Source organism: Bufo bufo, chromosome 8 (genome assembly GCF_905171765.1).
Source record: "Bufo bufo chromosome 8, aBufBuf1.1, whole genome shotgun sequence".
Classification (NCBI taxonomy): Eukaryota; Metazoa; Chordata; class Amphibia; order Anura; family Bufonidae; genus Bufo; species Bufo bufo.
In genome coordinates, this window is record NC_053396.1 from 56,611,910 (window position 1) to 56,634,775 (window position 22,866).

The 22,866-nt window shown below is 43.1% G+C and overlaps 1 protein-coding gene across 1 annotated transcript in view; it reads right to left on the reverse strand.

Moving 5' to 3' along the window:
- DNAAF6 (dynein axonemal assembly factor 6) overlaps positions 1–22,866 on the reverse strand; it is a 167,746-nt gene that overhangs the window by 56,446 nt on the left and 88,434 nt on the right. Inside the window, exon 4 of the mRNA XM_040405107.1 lies at positions 824–923. Coding sequence (XP_040261041.1) covers positions 824–923 — 100 coding nt within the window. The remainder of the gene's footprint in view (positions 1–823; positions 924–22,866) is intronic.

A 22,866-nucleotide genomic window follows, 5' to 3' on the forward strand; every position in this document is an offset into this window, starting at 1 on the left:
AGGAGGAGATACATGGATACTTCAAGGATTTGGTGCCCTTGGGTCGGTGAGTGCGGCCAAGGGTAACCTTGAAGTACAAGGAGAGATGTTTAAGGAAGATACCGCTTGTTGGGTTGCCCTCCAGGATCCTTGTTACGGTACAGTGGCTCATAAGGTTGAAGGATGTGTTAAAATGCTTGTTGGTATTATTGTTATTATTATTATTGTGTGTGTATAATAAAGTTGGCCGTAATGGTCATTTTGCCAAAGCAAGAAGGTTTCTGTCTGGTTATTGGTAGGAAAAGGGGTTTGGTAAGGCTAGCCGGAGGAGAATTCTTCCATCCGAGTAAGTCACAGCAGTGTAACTCAACACCACCTTTAAGCTTTAGAAGCTTTGCACATAATTAAACTAAGTTAGTGAGATAAGCTAGTGGGATAACGCATCAGGTTTGACTTTAATGCTGGCTACATCTGTATGTAGCGCCACGTATAGTGTATACATGTGTATATGTAGTTGAATGCATAGTGTATATGTATGTATGATAGCTATGTAGCAGGGCTGTGTGTGTGCGTAAGTTACCGACCCTTCACTTTATTAAACCACCAACAAAGCTTTAATAAGTAGAAAATATATTTTCCAAATAATCTGTCTAAAGCTGGGAAGCATCTTATGAGAGCCCTCTTTCCATAAATGGTCAGAAGAAGTTTGACTTATCCATAGAATGGAGATACTAGTAGCTGATGCTCATGACTGCTCATCTACCTTTTTGGCCCTTTGGAACACATGGACAACCTTCATTGATTCTGAAAATGTGGACATACACACACACACATATATACTTACTCAGGCTGTACTCTTGGGTCCAAAGAGTCATCACATTCTAACCCATCTCGAACTTCCAAAACATTCCATATCTCCTTGGTGCCTCTGTCTTTTTGTAATGCTACAAAATAAAATAAGGTAAATGTATCAGACTAAATGAGAGAACATTCCCAAATGTATAAAAATGTATTTCTTTCTATATGAATGCATAAATATAGCTTGAGAGGTACAGCTACATGTGCTTTCTTGTTTCTGCAAGAAACCATTGCTGGGAAATAGGCTAAAACAAGAAGGCACCACTGCTCACCTAGAAGATCCAGCCCTGCAGCTCCAGTTCTCCCACTGTACCTTTAAGGCCAATCATTGGCTACAGTTACCACGTGTTGTCCATATGACATCTCTGCTACAATCAGGTAAACAAAGCCAACGGGGAGTAGGGGTGCATTTTTTACTTATAGTCCACTTCCCAGCATTGTCCAGCTTCTTGCTGGCAACAGAGAATGTCTTTAAAGGGTTTCTATCACTTCGTTTCACCTATTTAGCTTTCAGACACTAGCGATCCGCTAGTGTCTGCTTTATCTAACCACCCTAATATAAGAGCTTATTGTCCTGCCGTTTAGCTAAAAAAATAACTTATATAGATATGCAAATGAGCCTCTAGGTGCTATGGGGGCGTGATTAGCACCTAGAGGCTCCGTCTACCTTAACAAACTGCCGCCGCCCAGCGCGTCCCTCCAGCCCGCCCATCTCCTCCGGAATGCGATGCTCCTCGTATTCGGCGCATGCGCAGTGAATGTCTGATCGCTTCCCTGCTCAGACATCTCCACTGCGCCTGCGCCGATGACGTCATAGTGCTCCGAGGAACAGGCGCAGTGGAGATGTCTGAGCAGGGAAGCGATCAGACATTCACTGCGCATGCGCCGAATACGAGGAGCATCGCATTCCGGAGGAGATGGGCGGGCTGGAGGGACGCGCTGGGCGGCGGCAGTTTGTTAAGGTAGACGGAGCCTCTAGGTGCTAATCACGCCCCCATAGCACCTAGAGGCTCATTTGCATATCTATATAAGTTATTTTTTTAGCTAAACGGCAGGACAATAAGCTCTTTTATTAGGATGGTTAGATAAAGCAGACACTAGCGGATCGCTAGTGTCTGAAAGCTAAATAGGTGAAACGAAGTGATAGAAACCCTTTAAATGGGTTATTCCATTATAACAACGTATCCCATATCCACATGGTTGGGGATAAGCGTTTGATCAGTGGGAGTCTGACCGCTCGGGCCCCCGCCAACCACTAGTATAGGGGCCCATGTTGCCATCTTTGAATGGGCTGCTCTATTCAACTCTATAGGGCTGCTGGAGATAGGTGAACACTTGTACTTTCCCATCTTCTGAGGTCCCATGGAGTTGAATAGAGCAGATGCATGCATTTGTGTCCGCCGGCCCATTCAAATAGGGAAACACAAGTCCCTGTTATAGTGATCAGCTATGATAGAAGTTGGACCCCATGCCAATCAGACACTTAACACTGTATCTTGAGAACAGGGGATTAGCTGTTGTAATGGGACAACCCCTTTAACCCCTTACGTTCCCAACGTTCTAATAACCATAACTTTTGATTTTTTTTTAATAGCTATATGAGGGCTTATTTTTTGTGGGACACTATATATTTTTTAATACCACCATTTAATTTACCATGTCTTATATTGGAAAACGGGAAGAAAATTCTTAGGCCTCATGCACACCGCCGTTGCCTGGCCGTGGCCGTATTGTGGCCCATAAACAGCAGGTCCGCAATATGCGGGCACCGGCCATGTGCTCCCCGCATCACGGACCCATTCAAGTTGAATAGGTCTCAATCTGTCCCGGCCACCACACGGATGTTGCCCGTGCATTGGGGACCGCAAATTGCTGTCCACAATGCACAGAACGGCCGCACAACGGCCTTAGTGTGGCAAAATTGAAAAATTTGCAGTAAAACTGCCTTGTGCTCTTCATTCATTCTGTCCCTGGATTATTTATTTCATTTGCATTTTTTTGCCACAGATTTCAAGAAAAAAAAATAAATCATAATAGCAGGGGACAGATATCATAGGGCCCCATCGCAACTAAATTTATTTTCACATTAGTGTTTTTTGCGGATCCGTCATGGATCTGCAAAAACGCTTCCGTTACAATAATACAACCGCATGCATAAGTCATGAACGGATCCGGTTGTATTATGTCTTCTATAGCCATGACGGATCCGTCATGAAGACCATTGAAAGTCAATGGGGGACGGATCCATTTTCTATTGTGTCAGAGAAAATGGATCCATCATCATTGACTTACATTGTGTGTCAGGACAGATCCGTCTTGCTACGCACAACATCGCGGACAGAAAAACACTGCTTGCAGCATTTTTCTTTCCGCTATGGGGATGCAACCAAACGGAACGCATTTTGGAGCATTCCGTTTCGTTCAGTTCAGTTTTGTCCCCATTGACAATGAATGGGGACAAAACTGAAGCGCTTTCTTCCGCTATTGAGATCCTATGACGGATCTCAATAGTGGATTTGAAAACACAGATGTGAAAATAGCCTAAGTAACTACCCCCTCCCTGTGTGATTTCTGCCAAATTTACAATTTAAATTTTTTATTGGATTGAAGCAGAGGCATAGCTATAGGGGAAGCAGGGGAAGCAGCTGCATTGGGGCCCGATCAAAAAGTTGCTATGGGGCTCAGTGATTTCTAGTTATGCCGCTGGATTGATGCATATATCAGGTAATGTGTATTTGTGTAATGAGGGAGGTTGTGGCCTAAGAAGATCAAGACCCTATATCAAGGGGTGCATAATTATCAGGCAGCTTGTTTTCCTCTGGTAAAATGGGCCAAAAAGAGATTTAACTGATTCTAAAAAGTCCCAAATTGTTAAAAGTATTTCAGAGGGATGCAGTATTCTTGAAATTAATAAGATATTGGAGTGTGATTCAAATGTTTTGCTGCAAATGGTCAACAGGGCTGGAAAGAACCATGTTGAGAAAAAAAAATAATTACAAGGTGTTCAGTGCTCAGGGACATGGCCAAGGTAGGGAAGCCTAAAAACAGACCACCATTGAACAAGACACAAGTTGAAACTGGGCCAAGAAAGACAGATTTTTCAAAGGTTTTGTGGACTGATGAGATGAGAGTGACTCTTGATGGACCAGATGGATAGCTGGATCAGTAATGGGCATGGAGCTCCACTTTGGCCCAGACGCCAGTAAGGTGAAGGTGGGGTACTGCTATGGGCTGGTATTATTAAAGATGAGCTAGTTGAACATTTTCGTGTTGAAGGTGGAATCAAAATCAACTCCGAAACCTACTGCCTGTATTAAGGAGACACTTTCTTTAAGCAGAGGTACAGGAAAAAGTCTGCATCTTTCAAAGAAAACATGATCTTTATGCAGGACATTGCTCCATCGAATGCATCGATCCCCTGCATGGCTAGCCAGTAAAGGCCTTAAAGATGAAAGAATAATGACATGATGACTTACTCAACTGACCTAAACCCTAGTTCAACCTTTTAGTGTTGAAGATGGACTCAAAATCAACTCCCAAAACAAGACATTTGCTTCAAACTGTGGTACAGGAAAAAGTCTGCTTCTTCCAAGAAAACCATGATTTTCATGCAGAACAATGCTCTATTGCAGGGGTGAACAACCTTTTTTGGTCTGAGGGCAGCATTGACACATCGCTCTATTTCAAGGGGCTGCAAATAAAAAAAAAATGTTGATTGTCGCTCATTTGCATCAGCCTATTACACAGGCCAATGTAAAGTGTCTGGGGAGGAATGATCGCCATCACAGTCTATCCTCCATTTAGTTACACTGATTATCAGTAGCACATCCCTGATTACACAGACAGTTGTGCGGCACAATTATACCGGTCAGTTATCATGAATGAGCATCCCCATGAAGACTTGTTCCCAGTAATTAAAGCAGGGGCGGACTGAGAACTTGAAGTGGCCCCGTTTGTAGTCGGGCACAAATTGATGGAAGTCAGGGCCAGCAATACCATATTGTGGCACATTATACCAAATTACTCCCTCAGAAACACAGGCCTGCGAGCCTAGAAACTGCTTTTAACGTTTTGCAAATAAAGGATTGAAAGTGCAAGCACTTTATAAAAAGTGAGTAGCAATTTTTCCTCACTTATACATGTAAGCTAAGAGCTATATACAACTGAATTGTATTGATATTATGCACATTATACCACCCCAACATAGCCAAATACCACAGTCCATCACAAAATACTGCCCCCATGAGCACAAAATACATCCCCAAAAACTTTCACTGGCTGGCCGTGAGGAGGGCCCAGACGGCCCCCTGGGCATCGGCCCCATCGGGAAGTTTCCCTGTGAGTTCTATGGCCAATCCGCCCCTGGCTTAAAGGGATTTCCCAGTAAAAATGAATTTTTAACAAGTTCTTGCAGCATGACCCCTGAAACCGAAGAATTATACTTACCTGCTGCTCACGCTGTTTTTACTCGGCAGTGCATGGCCATGGTCACATGCACCACTCCAGCCAATCACTGGCTTCAGCGGTGATGTGGCCACAAGCAGCGTGTCACTGCTGAAGCCAGTCATTGACTTGAGCGGTGTATGTGACCATGGCCATGCACTGACAGGTGTAAAAGTGCAGGAACCGGAAGATGGAGGCAGAAGGGGCCAGGGCGGCATGGAGGAGGTAAGTATGAATCTTCTGTTTCAGGGCCCATGCTGCAGGAACTTGTTCATAAATCAGTGATTTCCTTTACTGCAGAGGATGGCGCTCCCTGGTTATTACCACCTCCTGCCAGTTACAGGCGCCATGCAATAACCAGTAAGCATTTTCCCTTACTAGTGGGGAAAGCACTTATTGGTTAACACTTTAATAACCAGGCCTGAACAGACCCTTTTTTTGTGATTTAGCGCAGGTGGTGGTTCAAACGGTTGTAACTTTTTTATGTGTTGGGACTACCAAAATAATTTTTGCAACAATTTTTCACTTGACACATAGGGCCTTATAATTTATTTTTTCGTTTTATTTGGGGGAACTGCACTAAACATTTTTAACAAGTATTTTTTTCAAACTATAGCTCCTTATTCTTTAAATATGCAAACTGACACCAAAATAAATTATTATAATTAGTTACCTATTTTGTGTTGGTCGTTTTGTTATATAATATGTATAGTTTCACGTGAATGGGGCGATAATGGCAACGGTTTTGGTTGGTGTGAATGTTTTTTATTTTATGTATTTTATTATTTAAGTCTCTTTAACCTGTCATGTGCATTCAAAAATTTTCCCCTCCTTCCTTAATTTTCTTATGAGTAATCAATAAAACTTTTTTGTTTTATGTTTTTAAGCATCCCCTCCTGCTAGAATTTGTTTTGCCGAATTAAGGGGTGCATATAAAATGAGAATGCTTGGACTGGGAGAAAATGTCTGTATGTGGGTAAGTAACTGGCTCAATGATAGAAAACAGAGGGTGGTTATTAACGGTACACACTCAGATTGGGTCACTGTCACTAGCGGAGTACCTCAGGGGTTAGTATTGGGCCCTATTCTCTTCAATATATTTATTAATGATCTTGTAGAAGGCTTGCATAGTAAAATATCAATTTTCGCAGATGACACTAAACTGTGTAAAGTAATTAACACTGATGAGGACAGTATACTACTACAGAGGGATCTGGATAGATTGCAGGCTTGGGCAGATAAGTGGCAGATGAGGTTTAACACTGACAAATGTAAGGTTATGCACATGGGAAGGAATAATGCAAGTGGTAAAACACTCGGTAACACTGACATGGAAAAGGACCTAGGAATTTTAATAAACAGCAAACTAAGCTGCAAAAAACAGTGTCAGGCAGCTGCTGCCAAGGACAAGAAGATAATGGGTTGCATCAAAAGGGGCATAGATGCCCGTGATGAGAACATATTCCTACTACTTTACAAATCATTAGTCAGACCACACATGGAGTACTGTGTACAGTTCTGGGCTCCAGTGAACAAGGCAGACATAGCAGAGCTGGAGAGGGTCCAGAGGAGGGCAACTAAAGTAATAACTGGAATGGGGCAACTACAGTACCCTGAAAGTTTATCAAAAATAGGGTTATTCACGTTAGAAAAAAGACGACTGAGGGAAGATCTAATTACTATGTATAAATATATCAGGGGTCAGTACAGAGATCTATCCCATCATCTATTTATCCCCAGGACTGTGACTGTGACGAGGGGACATCCTCTGCGTCTGGAGGAAAGAAGGTTTGTACACAAACATAGAAAAGGATTCTTTACGGTAAGAGCAGTGAGACTATGGAGCTCTCTGCCTGAGGAGGTGGTGATGGTGAGTACAATAAAGGAATTCAAGAGGGGCCTGGATGTATTTCTGGAGCATAATAATATTACAGGCTATAGCTACTAGAGAGGGGTCGTTGATCGGGAAAGTGAGGAAAATTGGCTCCTACCTCACAGTTTTTTTTTGCCTTCCTCTGGATCAACTTGCAGGATGACAGGCCGAACTGGACGGACAAATGTCTTTTTTCGGCCTTATGTACTATGTTACTATGTTACTATGTATACAGTACCTGTCAATCTGAGAATTTCTGTGAACTTGTCCAATCAGTTATATCTAGTAGTATCAGGGATGGCAGGATTCTTGGCGGGAGGATTAAATATTACAGCTGGTCTTTTCTGATGCACAACTACCATCTGATATTAGATCACCTAGCATCTCTAGTACATTTAAATCTCTTACCAACACTTATAAAGATCATATCAGAGTTTGGTGGGAGATTCAATCGCTTGAGATGTATTTAAAGCTCCGGGTTGTTCTACGGGGCATGAGAATTCCCTTATTCCCAGTATCTCGGATTCGCCCTCCTGAGTTCCTGGCGAGAAGGAGTCCATTGACTCTTCTCTCCGTTAAATGTCTCTGTTATTGGAAGAAGAACGCAAGATTTTTGCCAAAAACACGACCATTCTGAATGAGCAAATAGAAGCAGTCAAAAAGTTCTCCACTAACCCGGATTTTTCCAGGAAGGAGTCAGTGCTTCAGCAAACTATTGAAAAGTTCACTGCGCAACTCAAAGAGAGAAAACATTTTCAATATGTGAGGGACACTGCCGACTTCCGTGATGATCATGTTTTTGATTATGGGGTGAAACAGAGTAGGGTTTTGGAAGTGGATACTGAACCCTCATCATCTGAGGGCGAATCCGAGAAGGAAACCAATACACAGGGTTCTGCACATTTCACCATACCTCGCCCTGGTCGGGGTAGACCAAGAGGGAGAGGGGGTAGATGAAGAGGTTTTCAACCATGCAGCAATTTTTTAGGGGCCCTCCCTTAATGGATTATCTACTGAGGGAAAGAAAATAGCCCCCGCAGCAACCCTTTTTTCATTTGGTGCCTCAGATGAGATGCAAATTATCAATCTATCAAATAGATCTTGAGCACTGATGAGATGGCAGTCTTGAGTAGAGGTTTATCCTTCGTCACTACCAATAAATTTGATTTATTTGGGTGGGTTAAGGATCTTCATCTATTTGTGCGTAGGTTACAATGGCGCAAATTTTTCACCACACACGATAGGAGACAATGCTTGGAATTGGGAATTGAGAAGGATGAGCTAGCTGAGGTTTACTCACCTCAAACCATCCTCCACTAAGAACCCTCTTATTGGGGACCACACACCGATGGATATCTTTCTCAAAGTGGTTGTGGACCAGTTATCAACTTTGTCGGGTTTCAATTCCGGACACACCAATCTGTCACTAGCTGAAAGTAGGGGTTTGTTAGCTCTGGAGAATGACAAAACAAGCCGTCTGATAAGGGGGGCAAAGTAGTCGTTATGGACCAGGATCAATACATGCAAATGTGTTTGCAGATCCTTAATGATAGGTCCTGTTACAATACTCTCCCGTGCAATCCCACCACAGCAGACCGTAAGGAGCTGGAGGTGATATTGACTACGGCCCTCCGGCAGAAGCTCATCAGCGAGCCAGAGTATAAATTTCTGCTCCCATTACATTCTCAGCTAGCATGTTTTTATGGCCTACCGAAGGTCCATAAAGGTTTGGACCCTCTGAAAGGTAGGCCAATTGTCTCTGGCACTGCCAGTCTCACGCATCCCATCAGCACCTATGTGGAGTGCATACTTCGGCCCTTTGTCACCTCCCTCCCGTCGTATGTATGTGATTCCATGGTCATAAGTAAGGATGTAATGTTAGCCAGTCTAGATGTGGAGGCTCTTTACAATTCCATTCCAAATGGCAAGGGTTGCGAGGTGGCGTCCTCCTTCCTACGTGAGAGGAGCACTCACCTTTGGCCACATAATAAATTTGTGCTTACATTGGTGCAGTTAATCTTGGAACACAATTCCTTCCTCTTCAATAATAAAATCTACCACCAGGTGAAGGGCATGGCGATGGGGAGCCCCTGTGCCCCCACGTACGCTAATCTCTACCTGGGTGGTTGGGAAAGGGAGGCTGTGTTCAGCGAGGCCATGGGGGATTTCACGTCGTCGATTGTCTTATGGCTTAGATATATCGACGACGTGTTGATCTTTTGGAGAGGTACCAATGAGACTTTTGAGCTTTTTGTCCAACGTTTGAACAACAATGATTGGGGTATACGTTTTACCTTTGAGAACCACCCATCAATGATTACATTCCTAGATCTGACCATTTTCAAAGACGCTAATGGTGACATTGCTACCCGCCTCTTTCGGAAGAAAACAGCGACCAACTCTTAATTGGAGTGGAACAGTTGTCACCCACGTGCGCTGAAGTGTGGGATCCCACGTGGTCAATACCTGCGTTTTTGCCAAAATTGCTCACATATGTGCGATTTTAAAATAGCGGCCAATGATCTCAGACGTAGGTTTGAGAGGCGTAAATACCCCACTCCAGTTTTAAAACACGCATACCAGCATGTCATGAGCAGTGATAGGGATGAATTACTACATCCACGCGTACGCATGGGAGGAGGGGATCAGATTCGCATCATAGCAGATTATGATGATGCGCAGGGCCCGGTCCGAATTTTTTTGTCACAGTACTGGGGTATTTTACAGGCCGACCCTGATGTAGGACATTTGGTGGGAAAGGCCCCCTCAATTAGATATCGGAGGGGAAGAAATATCAGGGATCGACTTGTACACAGTCTGTTTTCCCCCCCAGCCCAACCTGCCTTCTCTTTTAGGGACCAGTTGCACTGCACATTTAAATGTGATGGTTGCATCGTGTGCGGGTCGATTAAAGGGAACCTGTCACCGGGATTTTGTGTATAGAGCTGAGGACATGGGTTGCTAGATGGCCGCTAGCACACCTGCAATATCCATTCTCCATAACTCTGTGTGCTTTTATTGTGTAAAAAAAACCGATTTGATATATATGCAAATTAACCTGAGATGAGTCCTGTCTCTGACTCATCTCTAATACAGGACTCATCTCAGGTTAATTTGCATATTTTTACACAATAAAAGCACACAGAGCTATGGGGACTGGGTATTGCAGATGTGCTAGCGGCCATCTAGCAGCCCATGTCCTCAGCTCTATACACAAAATCCCGGTGACAGGTTCCCTTTAAGAGAGGTAACTCCTTCTCCAGTACCACCACCGAATCTTCGTATCAGATCCGATCATTTATCAACTATAGATCGACGGGTCTGGTTTACCTTATTACATGTGTCTGCGGCCTCCAATACGTCGGTAAGACTGTGAGAGAGTTTAGGAGACGTATTGGGGAGCATCTAAATGACATTAAGAATGACGCAGATACTCCGGTGGCTAGGCATGTGATGGAGAATCATGCTAGCAATCCCGCAGCGGTACGTTTTTTCAGGGGATTGAGGTCATTCGGCCGTCCCCGAGAGGAGGGGACTTTGATAAACGTGCCCTCCAAAAATAAGCCCAATTGATTTTTAGGCTGGGGACTGTAAGACCAAAGGGCCTAAATGATCACATTTCGTATACTTGTTTCCTGTGAACATACAGGACGCATTTTATAATGGTCCCAGTGGTATTGTAGTGATTTGATTTCATCACCTTTTATTTCATATCTATGGCATTTGATGGTTTGCTACTGCTGAGTAGTGTTGGATGTTGGTTTTCAACAGCCAGCTATTATCATGTCTGGGGCATGTGTTTATATGTCTCATGTGGTTATAGTTTTGGCCCGTTATTAAATACCTGTCTTTCTTATTCCTCTGCGCTAGTCGTTGTATGATCCGCCTGATTCCCTGCCTAGTGTTATGAGTGATGTCTTATTGGGTCTGCCCCCTTCAGTGAGACAGCCCAGCGCCGACATGACGCGCTGCTGTGTGCAGCGCTCTCAAGGATGCCGGTTTATCCGCTGTGTGGGGTGCGTTCCCTGGTCTCCTTCTTAGACTTTAAATGGTCTCAGTATTGGCAGCCGCTTCACGGCCGTCCCAGTGCCAGAGCGCTGCCCCTAATGAGAGAGGGGGAGCGCGCTTTTCTGCTTAAATTCGGCTTTAAGTAATCATGCTAATAGGTTACAGGGTGGGCTCCTGATGATACTTTATGTAGAAAATCAGGTGTCTGTAACCATATTTAGAGCAGGACATGATTCACTGCCTGAGCCGGCAGTTTTATTTTATGTCACTTTCATTAATTAGTGTGTGGTTTGTGATTGCTGCTAATCAGCCGGGGATACCAGTATGAGCGCTAGAGCAGCGTATGTCCCTTGTTGGAGTGCACACAGGCATAGAGTCCATGTGGCAGTGTGCAGAGGAATACATATTGCTACAGTGTTGCAAACCACACATGTGGCAATTTTGTGAGCACGTGGTTTCAGGGGTAGAGCTCTAGGAGTGTCTTCACTGCCGTCTCTTTCCCCTGTCCTGTGCATTCAAGTATTTTCCCCTCCTTCCTTAATTTTCTTATGAGTAATCAATAAAACTTTTTTGTTTTATGTTTTTAAGCATCCCCTCCTGCTGGAATTTGTTTTAATAATATTTTATTATATTCTTTTTTATAATTGGTTTATTACTTATTATTTAAATATATTTTTGCCACATAATATGTCCCCCAAGAGGTCAGAAAAAGACTGTTGGGGGGACAACACTCCACTATACTACACTTTTTTTTTATTTGTATTTTTTTTATTTTTATTTATTATTTTAATTTTTTTCTTTCTATTTTTTTTTATATATTTTTGCCACATAATGTGTCCCCCAAGGGATCATGAAAAGACTGTTAGGGGGAAGTGAACACACCTTTTATTTTTCAATTTTTCCTTTTTTTATTATTATTTTCTATTTTTTTGCCACATCATATTTTATTTCTTTTTTTATTTTATTTGTGATTTATTATATTTTTTTATTTACATTTTTTTAAAATAATTTTTTTACTTATTTTTTTTATATATTTTTTCCACATAATTTGTCCCCAAGAGGTCACTGAAAGACCTTTGGGGACACAGACTTATTTTTGCACTATTTTCACTGTAACTGGGGCATCCAAAGGAGCCCCAGTTACAGGGGAAACCAGCCTGCTGTGGGGGCTTTGTACACAGGCAGAGCTGATCAGGGTCTCCAAACCCTGCAGCTCTGCTCCTGCCCCCAAGCCGGGTCCACCCTGCATAGCGCCCACCTATCTGAGGAGAAGGCAGAAGCACTGATACACTGCTTCTGCCTTCTCCTCCACTGTCACTGACAGCTAGGAGCAGACCTGCTCCTTCTACAGTGCGGAAGCAGGAGCTATAATAATCCATTGTGCGGCGCTGCGGGCAGAAACACAGCTGATCACACGATCAGCTGTGTTTCTGTGCAGGAAGACGGAGGCAGCAAACCTTGGCTCTGGGGACCGCATGCGGCCCGCGGGTTGTGCACCCCTGCTCTATTGCATGCAGGTTGCCAGAAAAGGCCTTAAACAGGTTATCTTGGAGAAGAGAATGATGACTTATCCATTGGATATTTCATCATCAGCGGGAGTCCAAGTCCCCGCTTTTCAGCTGTTTCAGGGACCCGAGCTCCGGTGAGCAATGTAGGCTTCCAGCAGCTTTCAAAGCTGCCATACATTGAATAGTTGAAGCACTGGCATTGCTGCTCACCCCATTGTCTTGAAAGGGGCTGAGCTGCAACTAGGCCCTGGAACCAATGTACATTTATGTCACTGGCCTAGGAAGAGGCTGCTGCGCTCAAGGACTCTTCTAACAGCTGATCGGCGTGGTCCCGGGTTTCGCACCCCTGCAGATCTGATACTGATGACCGATCCTGAAGATAAGTCATAAATATCTTTTCCTGGATAACCCCTTTAAAGATTAAAGAATACTGACATTGCCCCTTTCCTTACCTGACCTAAACTCTACTGAGGACTTGTGGGGCCTTCTTAAACAAGAGATTTCCGGTTAAGGTAAACAGTCCACCTCACTTAATAGTGTCTGGGAGGAAACTGACAGAATCCATGGATCTTAGGCTTATAATCGTTATTGAAAAGAAGGTTGGCTATATTGGTCACTGATTTATTTATTTATTTTTTATGTCAGAAATGTTTATTTGTACATTTTGAATTGTTTGTTCATTATTCTCACTTTAGCAGATGAAAATAAACATGTGATGTGGGAAGATGTTCAGTTTTCATTTAGTTACATAATTCTGCACACTAATGGTTGCTCAATAATTCTGCACACATGGTAAGAGGCAAATTTATAGCTCTAGTCCACATTTGAAGAAACGACGTTTGCTTCAGATTAATGCCTTACTCTCCCAAATAGCTCAACTGGAAAGTGTGCACAAGAGATCATGAGGAACCTGTCACCTCCTAAATGCATGTAAGCCCGCCAGCAGTACCTCAGGGTAGCCCGCAGTGTGATACTAATACTTTTCATCCTGCAGTCCGATGCTGCATAAGGTCAGAAAGCGATATTTTATCCTCCGTCCACGCTAATTTGCATGTCAGCTTGAAGTCAAGGGGGCAGCGGCCTCCTTGCTTCAAGTCAATGTAGCCACGCCCCCTCTTGCCTTTGAGTGACAGCCCGCAATTCGGCTTCGCTTTCCCAAGTCTTGCGTATGTGCGGTGCCCTCTGTTTTACTGCCACTGCCCCCTTAACTTCAAGCTGACATGCAAATTAGCACGGAGGATAAAAGATCGCTTTCTGACCTTATGCAGCATCGGACTGCAGGATGAAAAGTATGATTAGTATCACACTGACGGCTACCCTGAGGTACTGCTGCCGGGTTTACATGCATTTAGGAGGTGACAGATTCCCTTTAAACTGAGGTCCTCTCTCAAAGATCTCCTAAACACTAGGGCCAGATGAGCATGCCTTAGAGTTAAACATAAGCATTACGCTCATAAGGAGCGGGGTAATAAGGTTATGACCGCGCTGATCAAGAAACGCAATGAACAATCCCATATTAAACAAATCAGGTCTATTGAGGGCCAGCTTCTCACAGAGACTACCGACATAGCCTCGACCTTTTCTTCATTTTATCAAGCACTCTATAACTTACGACCCCACAAATCTTTAGAAGAACTGGATACAAGGTTGAGCAAAACGAAAGAATTCCTTGCCTCTCTTTACCTTCCCTCTTTATCGGCAGAACATATAGCACAATTAGTGGCTCCCTTTCTTTACAAGAAACACAAACAGCTATAAAGACCACCCCATCAAGTAAAAGCCCAGACCCTGATGGCCTTCCAGTCTCATATTCTAAGAAGTTTTTTCCAGTAGTAGGAACTATTGCAATATTTTAATGCCTTGATGGAGGGAACTATCCCTGCTAAGCAAGCTTTTGAAGCTCATATAATGGTTCCCCCCAAGCCAGGAAAGGAAGTAGACCTTCCCTCTAATTATAGGCCCATTTCACTTTTATATTCAGATGTCAAACTATGGGCTAAAATATTGGCATCTAGAATATCCCTGTTACTTGGTAGGTGGATTTCCCCTGAACAAACTGGCTTTGTTGGGGGGGAAGGGGGGGGGGAGCGCAGGGACAGTACCTTTAGAGTTGTACAAGCCACAGCATATTCCTCTCGTCACGGAACTCAGCTAGCTTTACTTGGTACGGATACCGAGAATGCTTTGCGGTTTATGGAGCTGACTCTTAACAGATTTGGTTTTTCACCTGAATTCATATCCACTGCCCTGTCCCTGTTCTTCTCCCCTTAAGCCAAAGTAAGAGTCAACTGAGTGCTCTCCCCTTCTTTTGCCATTTGTAATGGCACAAGGCCGGGGTGCCCCCTTTCCCCTACTACACTTTTTATTCTTTGCCTATAAACACTTATGCAAGCCATTCGACAAGACCCCTCTATATTAGGGTTGACAGTTAATAAAGTTACCCATCATGTGACCGCCTTTGCAGACAACATGCTTCTTTTTCTAACACTAACAAACTTAACAGAGGCCTTCCCGCCACTGATCTCCCTACTGGATCAATTTGGTCAGTTATCCAACTTCAAAATTAACTTTCCATAGTGCTCAGCCCAAGGAATTAATGTCACTGCTACAGAGATTTCCTTTCTCTCCCAATTCTTTCCCTTTCAGTGGGTGTCATCATCTATGAAGTACCTGGGAATTCATATCCCTAAAAACCTAGATCTACTGCAATTTAATTACCCTCCCCTGCTATCCAATATAAAAACTTAGCTTAGCTTAGACATCCCATTATGTCATGAATGGGTAGGAAGATTCTCTTGAAAACATTTATAGCCCCTAAAATACTTTACATTCTTCAGACTGTCCTTATATACTTACCTAACAGCTTTCTTTTGTCTGTACACAGACTCTTTTTACAATTTGTTTGGAAGCATACTAAACCCCGGATTGCTTACACTACTCTTCGTTTGCCCAAGAGACTGGGGGTCTTTGGCCTTTCAGACATTGCAACCTATTATAGGGAATTCAACTGAGACTCCACTCTGAATTATTGATGTCTGGTAACAAAAAATTAGGATGTCAGATTGCTACTGCTCTGCTGACCCCCTCAGACTATGCTAATTTACGGAGGGTACCTGTAACCCCACCTTCGACTCTTTCACTTCCCACCTCTCTTAAAGGGATTTTCTCTAACTGGTATTTACTAGGACCTTCACTGGGGTTGTGGCACACACAATCTCTTATTTATGCCAGCCTATCTCAGTCCTCATGTTGCTAACTTGGACTATGCAGATGTCTTGGGGATTTAGTCGGGATTGGGTAGCATCCCTGCGGGGGATTTGTTAAAAACGATAAAAATCCCCACATTACTTGACCTCTGTAGCACCCTTAGGGTGATGAATTCAACCCAGTTACACTACTCTCATCTCAGTAGGTTCTGTTGGCAGTTTCTGCGAGACATTGGGGTAGATTACACTCCTACCTTGTATGAATCTGTGATCAGGTCTACCTTACCTCACAAAAGCTTGATTTCTCTCATATATAATAAAATATTAGAGAAAGATGATCCACTGAAACCTTCATTTATGCTACAATGGGAAAAAGATTTGGATAGGACCTTCTCCGCAGCTGAAATTTTCTACATTTTGCTGCACTCTTAGAGCTCCTCCAGGTGTATCCGAATACAGAAAAATGATATGCTTATCTCTAGGTGGTACCGTAACCTCGATGTCTTACACAAACTTCGCCCCACTCAACTGGCAGAGTGTTGGAGATGTCAAAATGCACTTGGTTCTGGCTTACATATATGGTGGAAATGTCCTTTAATACTTCCTTTCTGGGAAAAGGTCACTGAGGCTATCAACCAGATTTGTTCTTCCACTATCTTTCTTACTTCTACTTTAGTTCTTCTTAACCTGACAATTCTTGTCCTAACTCCAAACATCATCTACCATGAATACTCCTTATGGCTGCTAAACTCCTCATACCTCTACATTGGCTGAGCATGGCTACACCCTCTCTGGGAAGGTTCGGGAAATTTCCGGACTGGAGGAACTTTCCAGTTGGGAGATGAACTCACACGACAAGTTTCATGCTCTTTGGTCCCCATGGATGGCATGGTATAACACTTATAATAGCCTTTCCCCCACCAGCTCAGATATTGATAGAGGCACACCACCTACACTCACATGAGTCACCCTGCTCTTGTGCAGAATTTACACCCCTTTGCATTTTTCCAGGTTTAACACTGTATATATGAATGTCTTAAATACCTCTGACGTACCATCTGGCATGTGTTGGAAACTGGATGATGTGTAATAGCAATACAGATATGCCATGACTTTGTTGGCGCTTAAGCCATTTTTTATATACTTTCTGTACATTTTGTCAAAATGTAAATTATGCTTTATTACAAAAATGATAAAGATTTGCAAGAACTTACTATGCACACATTCCAGATGATCAGAGATCCTGAGACTAATACTATTGACATCACTTACGGTCTCCATTTGAGTAACAATCACTAACTAATTCTGTTTTTGCTTTTTTATTATTTTGCAGCATATATCAGGAGTGTCCATGCTGGAGCACGACTTGGTCTAGCACTGTTAATAAAGGGGAGGGGTGTGTTTATAGACATCGGTAAGCGTTGCATACGTTCATACTGAAAAAGCCTGCCTCCCGATGCTCGAAATTGGTTGCCAGCAAAGGAATGAAAGTACGATTTTATCAACAACAGTGGGGCAGACAGTGAGGATGAAGGTATTTGTTTAAACAGCGGGATCACCCCTAGGTGATCTGGTGACAGAGCCATTTTAAGGAGAGAACAGTTTAGAAACGCTGGGACAACATCCAGTAGGTGCATAAACTAAAGAAATACTGCAAATAGGGCAGGAACGGTGGTGTTTTTTAGAGAATGGATAAACTAATTGATTAGTGCAGGGGTGGCCAACCATCGGCTCGCGAGCTGCATGCAGCTCCTTGCAACTTTATTTGTGGCTCGCAGGGAACCGGTCCGGTCGGGATTTGTGTTATTGCGATACTAGGCTGCGCTGCTGTGCAGCCTAGTATCTCCTCTTATAAGAGAACATGGCGTGTGCCACGCTCGGCGTGCGCTATGTTCTCTCCGGCCACACAGTGCAGAATGAGGGAGGTAGGGAGTCCCTCCTATGACGCGGCCGCCATTGAAAGCAGTGAAAAGAACGGGCTCTGAAGCTACCCGCACTACTGCCACCAATGAATGTGCGGCTAATTAAAGCAGGAGGAGGGACGCGGGAGGTAAGAAACTGCTGCACCGTCTGAGCTAGTGAGCTCGGTGAACAGCAGCCTCCTCCTCCTGAGTGTCCTGTTCTCAGTGTCAGCCCGAGCCACAGAGTCAGTGTGCATGAGTGCACTGATCAGCCAGCATAGCAGGTACCCCACACCCACACAGTGCAAGAGTGATTAGTCTGCCTCAAAATAAAGACAGGCAAAAAACATGTATCAGGCAGCCAGTAAGATTGGGGTTAATGTGACTCATTAACCCCAATCTTGCCACTGCCATGTTTTAAACATGATAGGGGTCATTTATTTTTAATGTCAGGCTGGGCACATGCTTTTGGACTGGACCCCATGTGCCTCACATTAATAGTAAGTGACCCCCAAAGTACCATCTCACATAATGGGCAACATGGGGTTAATGTGAGTTACAGAATACAGGCCACTTATTAATGAGGCACATGAATTGACTACCAATAGCAAGTGACTGTTCATGTTTGTAGCTCATGCATTAACCCCATGTTGCCCATTATGCAAGGATATGGATACTTGATAGGGATATTATGAGGTACATGTGGGTTATCACTAGGAATGGTTGGACCTGTGCCTCACATTAACCCCATCATGTATCACTTTGGCAGCTTCCGATCTGAGCCATGGCATCCAGGATGGTTACCATTGCAGCCAGGATGCTACTGAAGCACTGGCTGCTATGGTAAGCTCCCTGCTTCCCTGTGCACAGGGCAGCAGGGAGAGTGTGAAGTACTATTCACCCTAATAGAGTTCTACTAGGGTGAATAGGACATTGGGTCTAATAGTTATTAAATAAAAAGTAAAAAAAAAAAATATATATATATATAAAAACAAAACACCAAAATTCAGTTTCCTGTTCCCGGCCGGACTGACAGGAAGTGTACACTGAGTGCTCACTTCCTTTTAGTCCGGCCGCGGCCGGGAACAGGAAACTGAATCTCCTGACCTGTACCACGCGGTTCCCGGCCGCACTGAGTGACAGCCAGGACTGGAGGTAGAGAGCGATGAGCTCTGCCACGCTACAGGGTCCAGGGAAGGAGCCGGAGGACTGAATTAACTTAGGAACTTATCTAAGGTAGGGTAGGGAGTAAAAAAAAAAAAAAAACAGGGAGGGGGAGAGTAAGTAGGACATTTGTTGAAAATGTTCAAATTTCATGCACATTAAATGCAACAGCAGTATTTGCACTGTAAACCTCCTTTTTTTAATTTAAATAAAGTGTGGGTGAACTTAAACTGTATGGCTATACTGTGGTTCCTGTAGGCTTTGCGTGCGTAAGGTGGGTAGGGCGTGGAGGGGGGGCCTCCATGTCTATTTTGCTTGGGGCCCCCAAATTCCTTCAAACGGCCCTGCACATAAGCCACCCCTGAAGTGGAACAAATTCTTCCCTATCCTCCTGGAGCCATAACCTTTTTTTATTTTTCCTTTCACATATCCAAATAAGAACTTGTTTTTTGCAGTACAAGTTGTACTTTCTAATGCCACCATTTAATATGGCATCCAATGTAGTGGGATGCGGGAAAAATATCCAAATGGGGCGGAATTGAAAAAGAAAATGCAATTCCTCCACCGTTTTATGGGTTTTGCCCATATGGCGTCCCTTTGCAGCAAAACTGACCTGTGCCCTTCATTCTCTGGGTCAGTTTGATACCACATATGTATAGGTTTTATATGTCTAAATACTGTAAAAATAAATGGAGTTTATGTGACTTTTTGATCACATTTTATGAAATTTTTTGGGGGTAAAAGAAGTGATAAAAAAATGGCAAATTGGCCATTTTGATACTTTTTTCCCTTCCGCCATTTGCCATATTGAAAAAATATTTGTATATTTTATAGTACAGGTGTTTTAGGACGTGGTGATGCCCATGATGTTTATATTTTTTGTTATTTATGTATTTATTTTTTATTCACAGGTAATTTTTAAAATTTCTTATTTTTTTTTTTTTTTTATGTTTTTAGAGCCAGTGTAGGAGGCATGTGGTCCTAAACTTTTGATCAGCTAAAAAACAGCCTGTTTCAGTTTATTTGTTGTTTTCATAAAATTTAATGCTCAAAAAATGTTTGGTCTCACTCCCATTTCTTCTTGTTGCATGTTGAAGCTCTACTTGGAACCTTGTTAAGATCCAGCCATGCTAAAAATGATTATTTGCCATTTTTCAAGTGGTCTTAAACTTTTGATCAGGACTGTAATATGTGAATTTCTGATTTCTCAGAGAGACCCAGCGTATTAAATTGAATTGCTGGCATCCCCATTAGCTGCATGAGGATGCCGGAAATAACCTGGAAGCAAGTGCTTCCAGATTTTTCACTGTTTAGATGCCGTGATCACACTTGATCACAGCTTCTGAAGGCTTTAATGACCGCGATCGGCATCATTGCCGGTTGCGGTCATTACCCGTGGGCCTCTGCTATTTTAAAACAGAGACCCACCGGCCAAGGCTCAGGCGCTGTACAGGGAAAAATTCACAAGCATCTGCGTGAACTATTTCTTATATCTGAGAGCCAGGTGGGCCTCTGTATAGGAAGAGAGATGATTACGCTGTCATCAATCACATTATCAAAAAACATTGTGACAAGAAGTGTTGTCAATGATCATGTGTTCGCGACACACAAGTTAGGCTACTTTCACACTCGCGTTTTGTGCGGATCCGTCATGTACGGATCCATTCAGATAATACAACCACCTGCAGCCGTTCAGAAGGGATCTGTTTGTATTCTCTTTAACATAGCCAGGACGGATCCGTCTTGAACACCACTGAAAGTCAATGGAGGACAGATCCGTTTTCTATTTTGCCAGATTGTGTCAGCGAAAACGGATCCGTCCCTATTGACTTACATTGTGTGCCAGGACGGATCCGTTTGGCTCAGTTTCATCAAGCAGCGTTTTGGTGTCCGTCTCCAAAGCAGAATGGAGACTGAACTGATGCAAACTGATGCATTCTGAGCGGATCTCACAAACGGAAAGCCAAAACACGAGTGTGAAAGTAGACTTAACTGGAAGTGATGTCACTTACACTAGTCCCATGATCTTTGGTCATCTGATATGGGTATGATTTCCACACCCAACACTACTTATGTCACCAGTCAAGCTATTTTTTTTTACAGGCTGGAGGTATTTATTCATTTTGTAGAATGTATTTTATTTTAATCAGCATCAAATACAAGTACAATAACCCATGACACTTCAAATCAAGTCAGGAGGGACAGGCCCTCTCATGTGACCTATAACATTAGTCATGGAAAGCCAAGATTAAAGTCTCAGACACATTATTTTTAAAAAAAGGAAAAAAAAATAAGATACATAACCTCAGAAATTATATTAACAAGGGGGGGGAGGGGAAGACGAGAGGAAAGGAGGTAAGGAAGGAAGGGAGGAGGGGGGAATCTACAAGGGAAGGGGAATCCTGTCATGAGCATGCCAAAAGAAATCCCACAGGTGTAATTGTGTTTGAGGGATTACACATTTACTCTAGAGATGGGTAGGAAGCAGTTAATCTAAAGCCCCTATATTTCTTTCACGGATCCCAAATAGCTGCAAATTTATTCGGTGTATGCAGCTCCCAATGGCCCATTTGCTCAAAACGATAAAACTGATCTCCTCTATTTTGCCAATGTGTGATTGAAGGGGCCTCATCTTGTTTCCAATAGCTGGCCACTAAGATCCCAGCTGCTCCCAACCATGTTTGGATTAAGGATTTAGTGTTAGAAGGGATCTGCACTTCAGTCAGAAGGCTTAGAAGGCATAATCAAGGGGATACAGGAAGAGAGATGTCACATATCTTAGATTACTGTGCACATACTGAACCCTCTCTCTCCCACATCTCCAGCATAATGGGTCAGTGCCTGGGAAGAGATTATCAAGTCAGGTGTGTAAAGCTATCTGGTCAACACTTTATAATAGTTCTCTTGGAGTTTTACACATCTGGAGATCTTTATCGACGAAGAAAGTAATTGCGCCATTTCTTTTTCGGAGAACTCTCTACCCAGGTCCCATTCCCACTTGGACAGAAACCAGTATTCAGTTGGGTTCACTTTAGACAGCAATATATATATACCATACAGAACAAAAGTTTGGACACACCTTCTCATTCAAAGAGTTTTTTCTTTATTTTCATGACTATGAAAATTGTAGATTCACACTGAAGGCATCAAAACTATGAATTAACACATGTGGAATTATATACATAACAAACAAGTGTGAAACAACTGAAAATATGTCATATTCTAGGTTCTTCAAAGTAGCCACCTTTTGCTTTGATTACTGCTTTGCACACTCTTGGCATTCTCTTGATGAGCTTCAAGAGGTAGTCCCCTGAAATGGTTTTCACTTCACAGGTGTGCCCTGTCAGGTTTAATAAGTGGGATTTCTTGCCTTATAAATGGGGTTGGGACCTTCAGTTGCATTGAGGAGAAGTCAGGTGGATACACAGCTGATAGTCCTACTGAATAGACTGTTAGAATCTGTATTATGGCAAGAAAAAAGCAGCTAAGCAAAGAAAAACGAGTGGCCATCATTACTTTAAGAAATGAAGGTCAGTCAGTCAGCCGAAAAATTGGGAAAACTTTGAAAGTAAGGGCTATTTGACCATGAAGGAGAGTGATGGGGTGCTACGCCAGATGACCTGGCCTCCACAGTCACCGGACCTGAACCCAATCGAGATGGTTTGGGGTGAGCTGGACCGCCGAGTGAAGGCAAAAGGGCCAACAAGTGCTAAGCATCTCTGGGAACTCCTTCAAGACTGTTGGAAGACCATTTCAGGGGACTACCTCTTGAAGCTCATCAAGAGAATGCCAAGAGTGTGCAAAGCAGTAATCAAAGCAAAAGGTGGCTACTTTGAAGAACCTAGAATATGACATATTTTCAGTTGTTTGACACTTGTTTGTTATGTATATAATTCCACATGTGTTAATTCATAGTTTTGATGCCT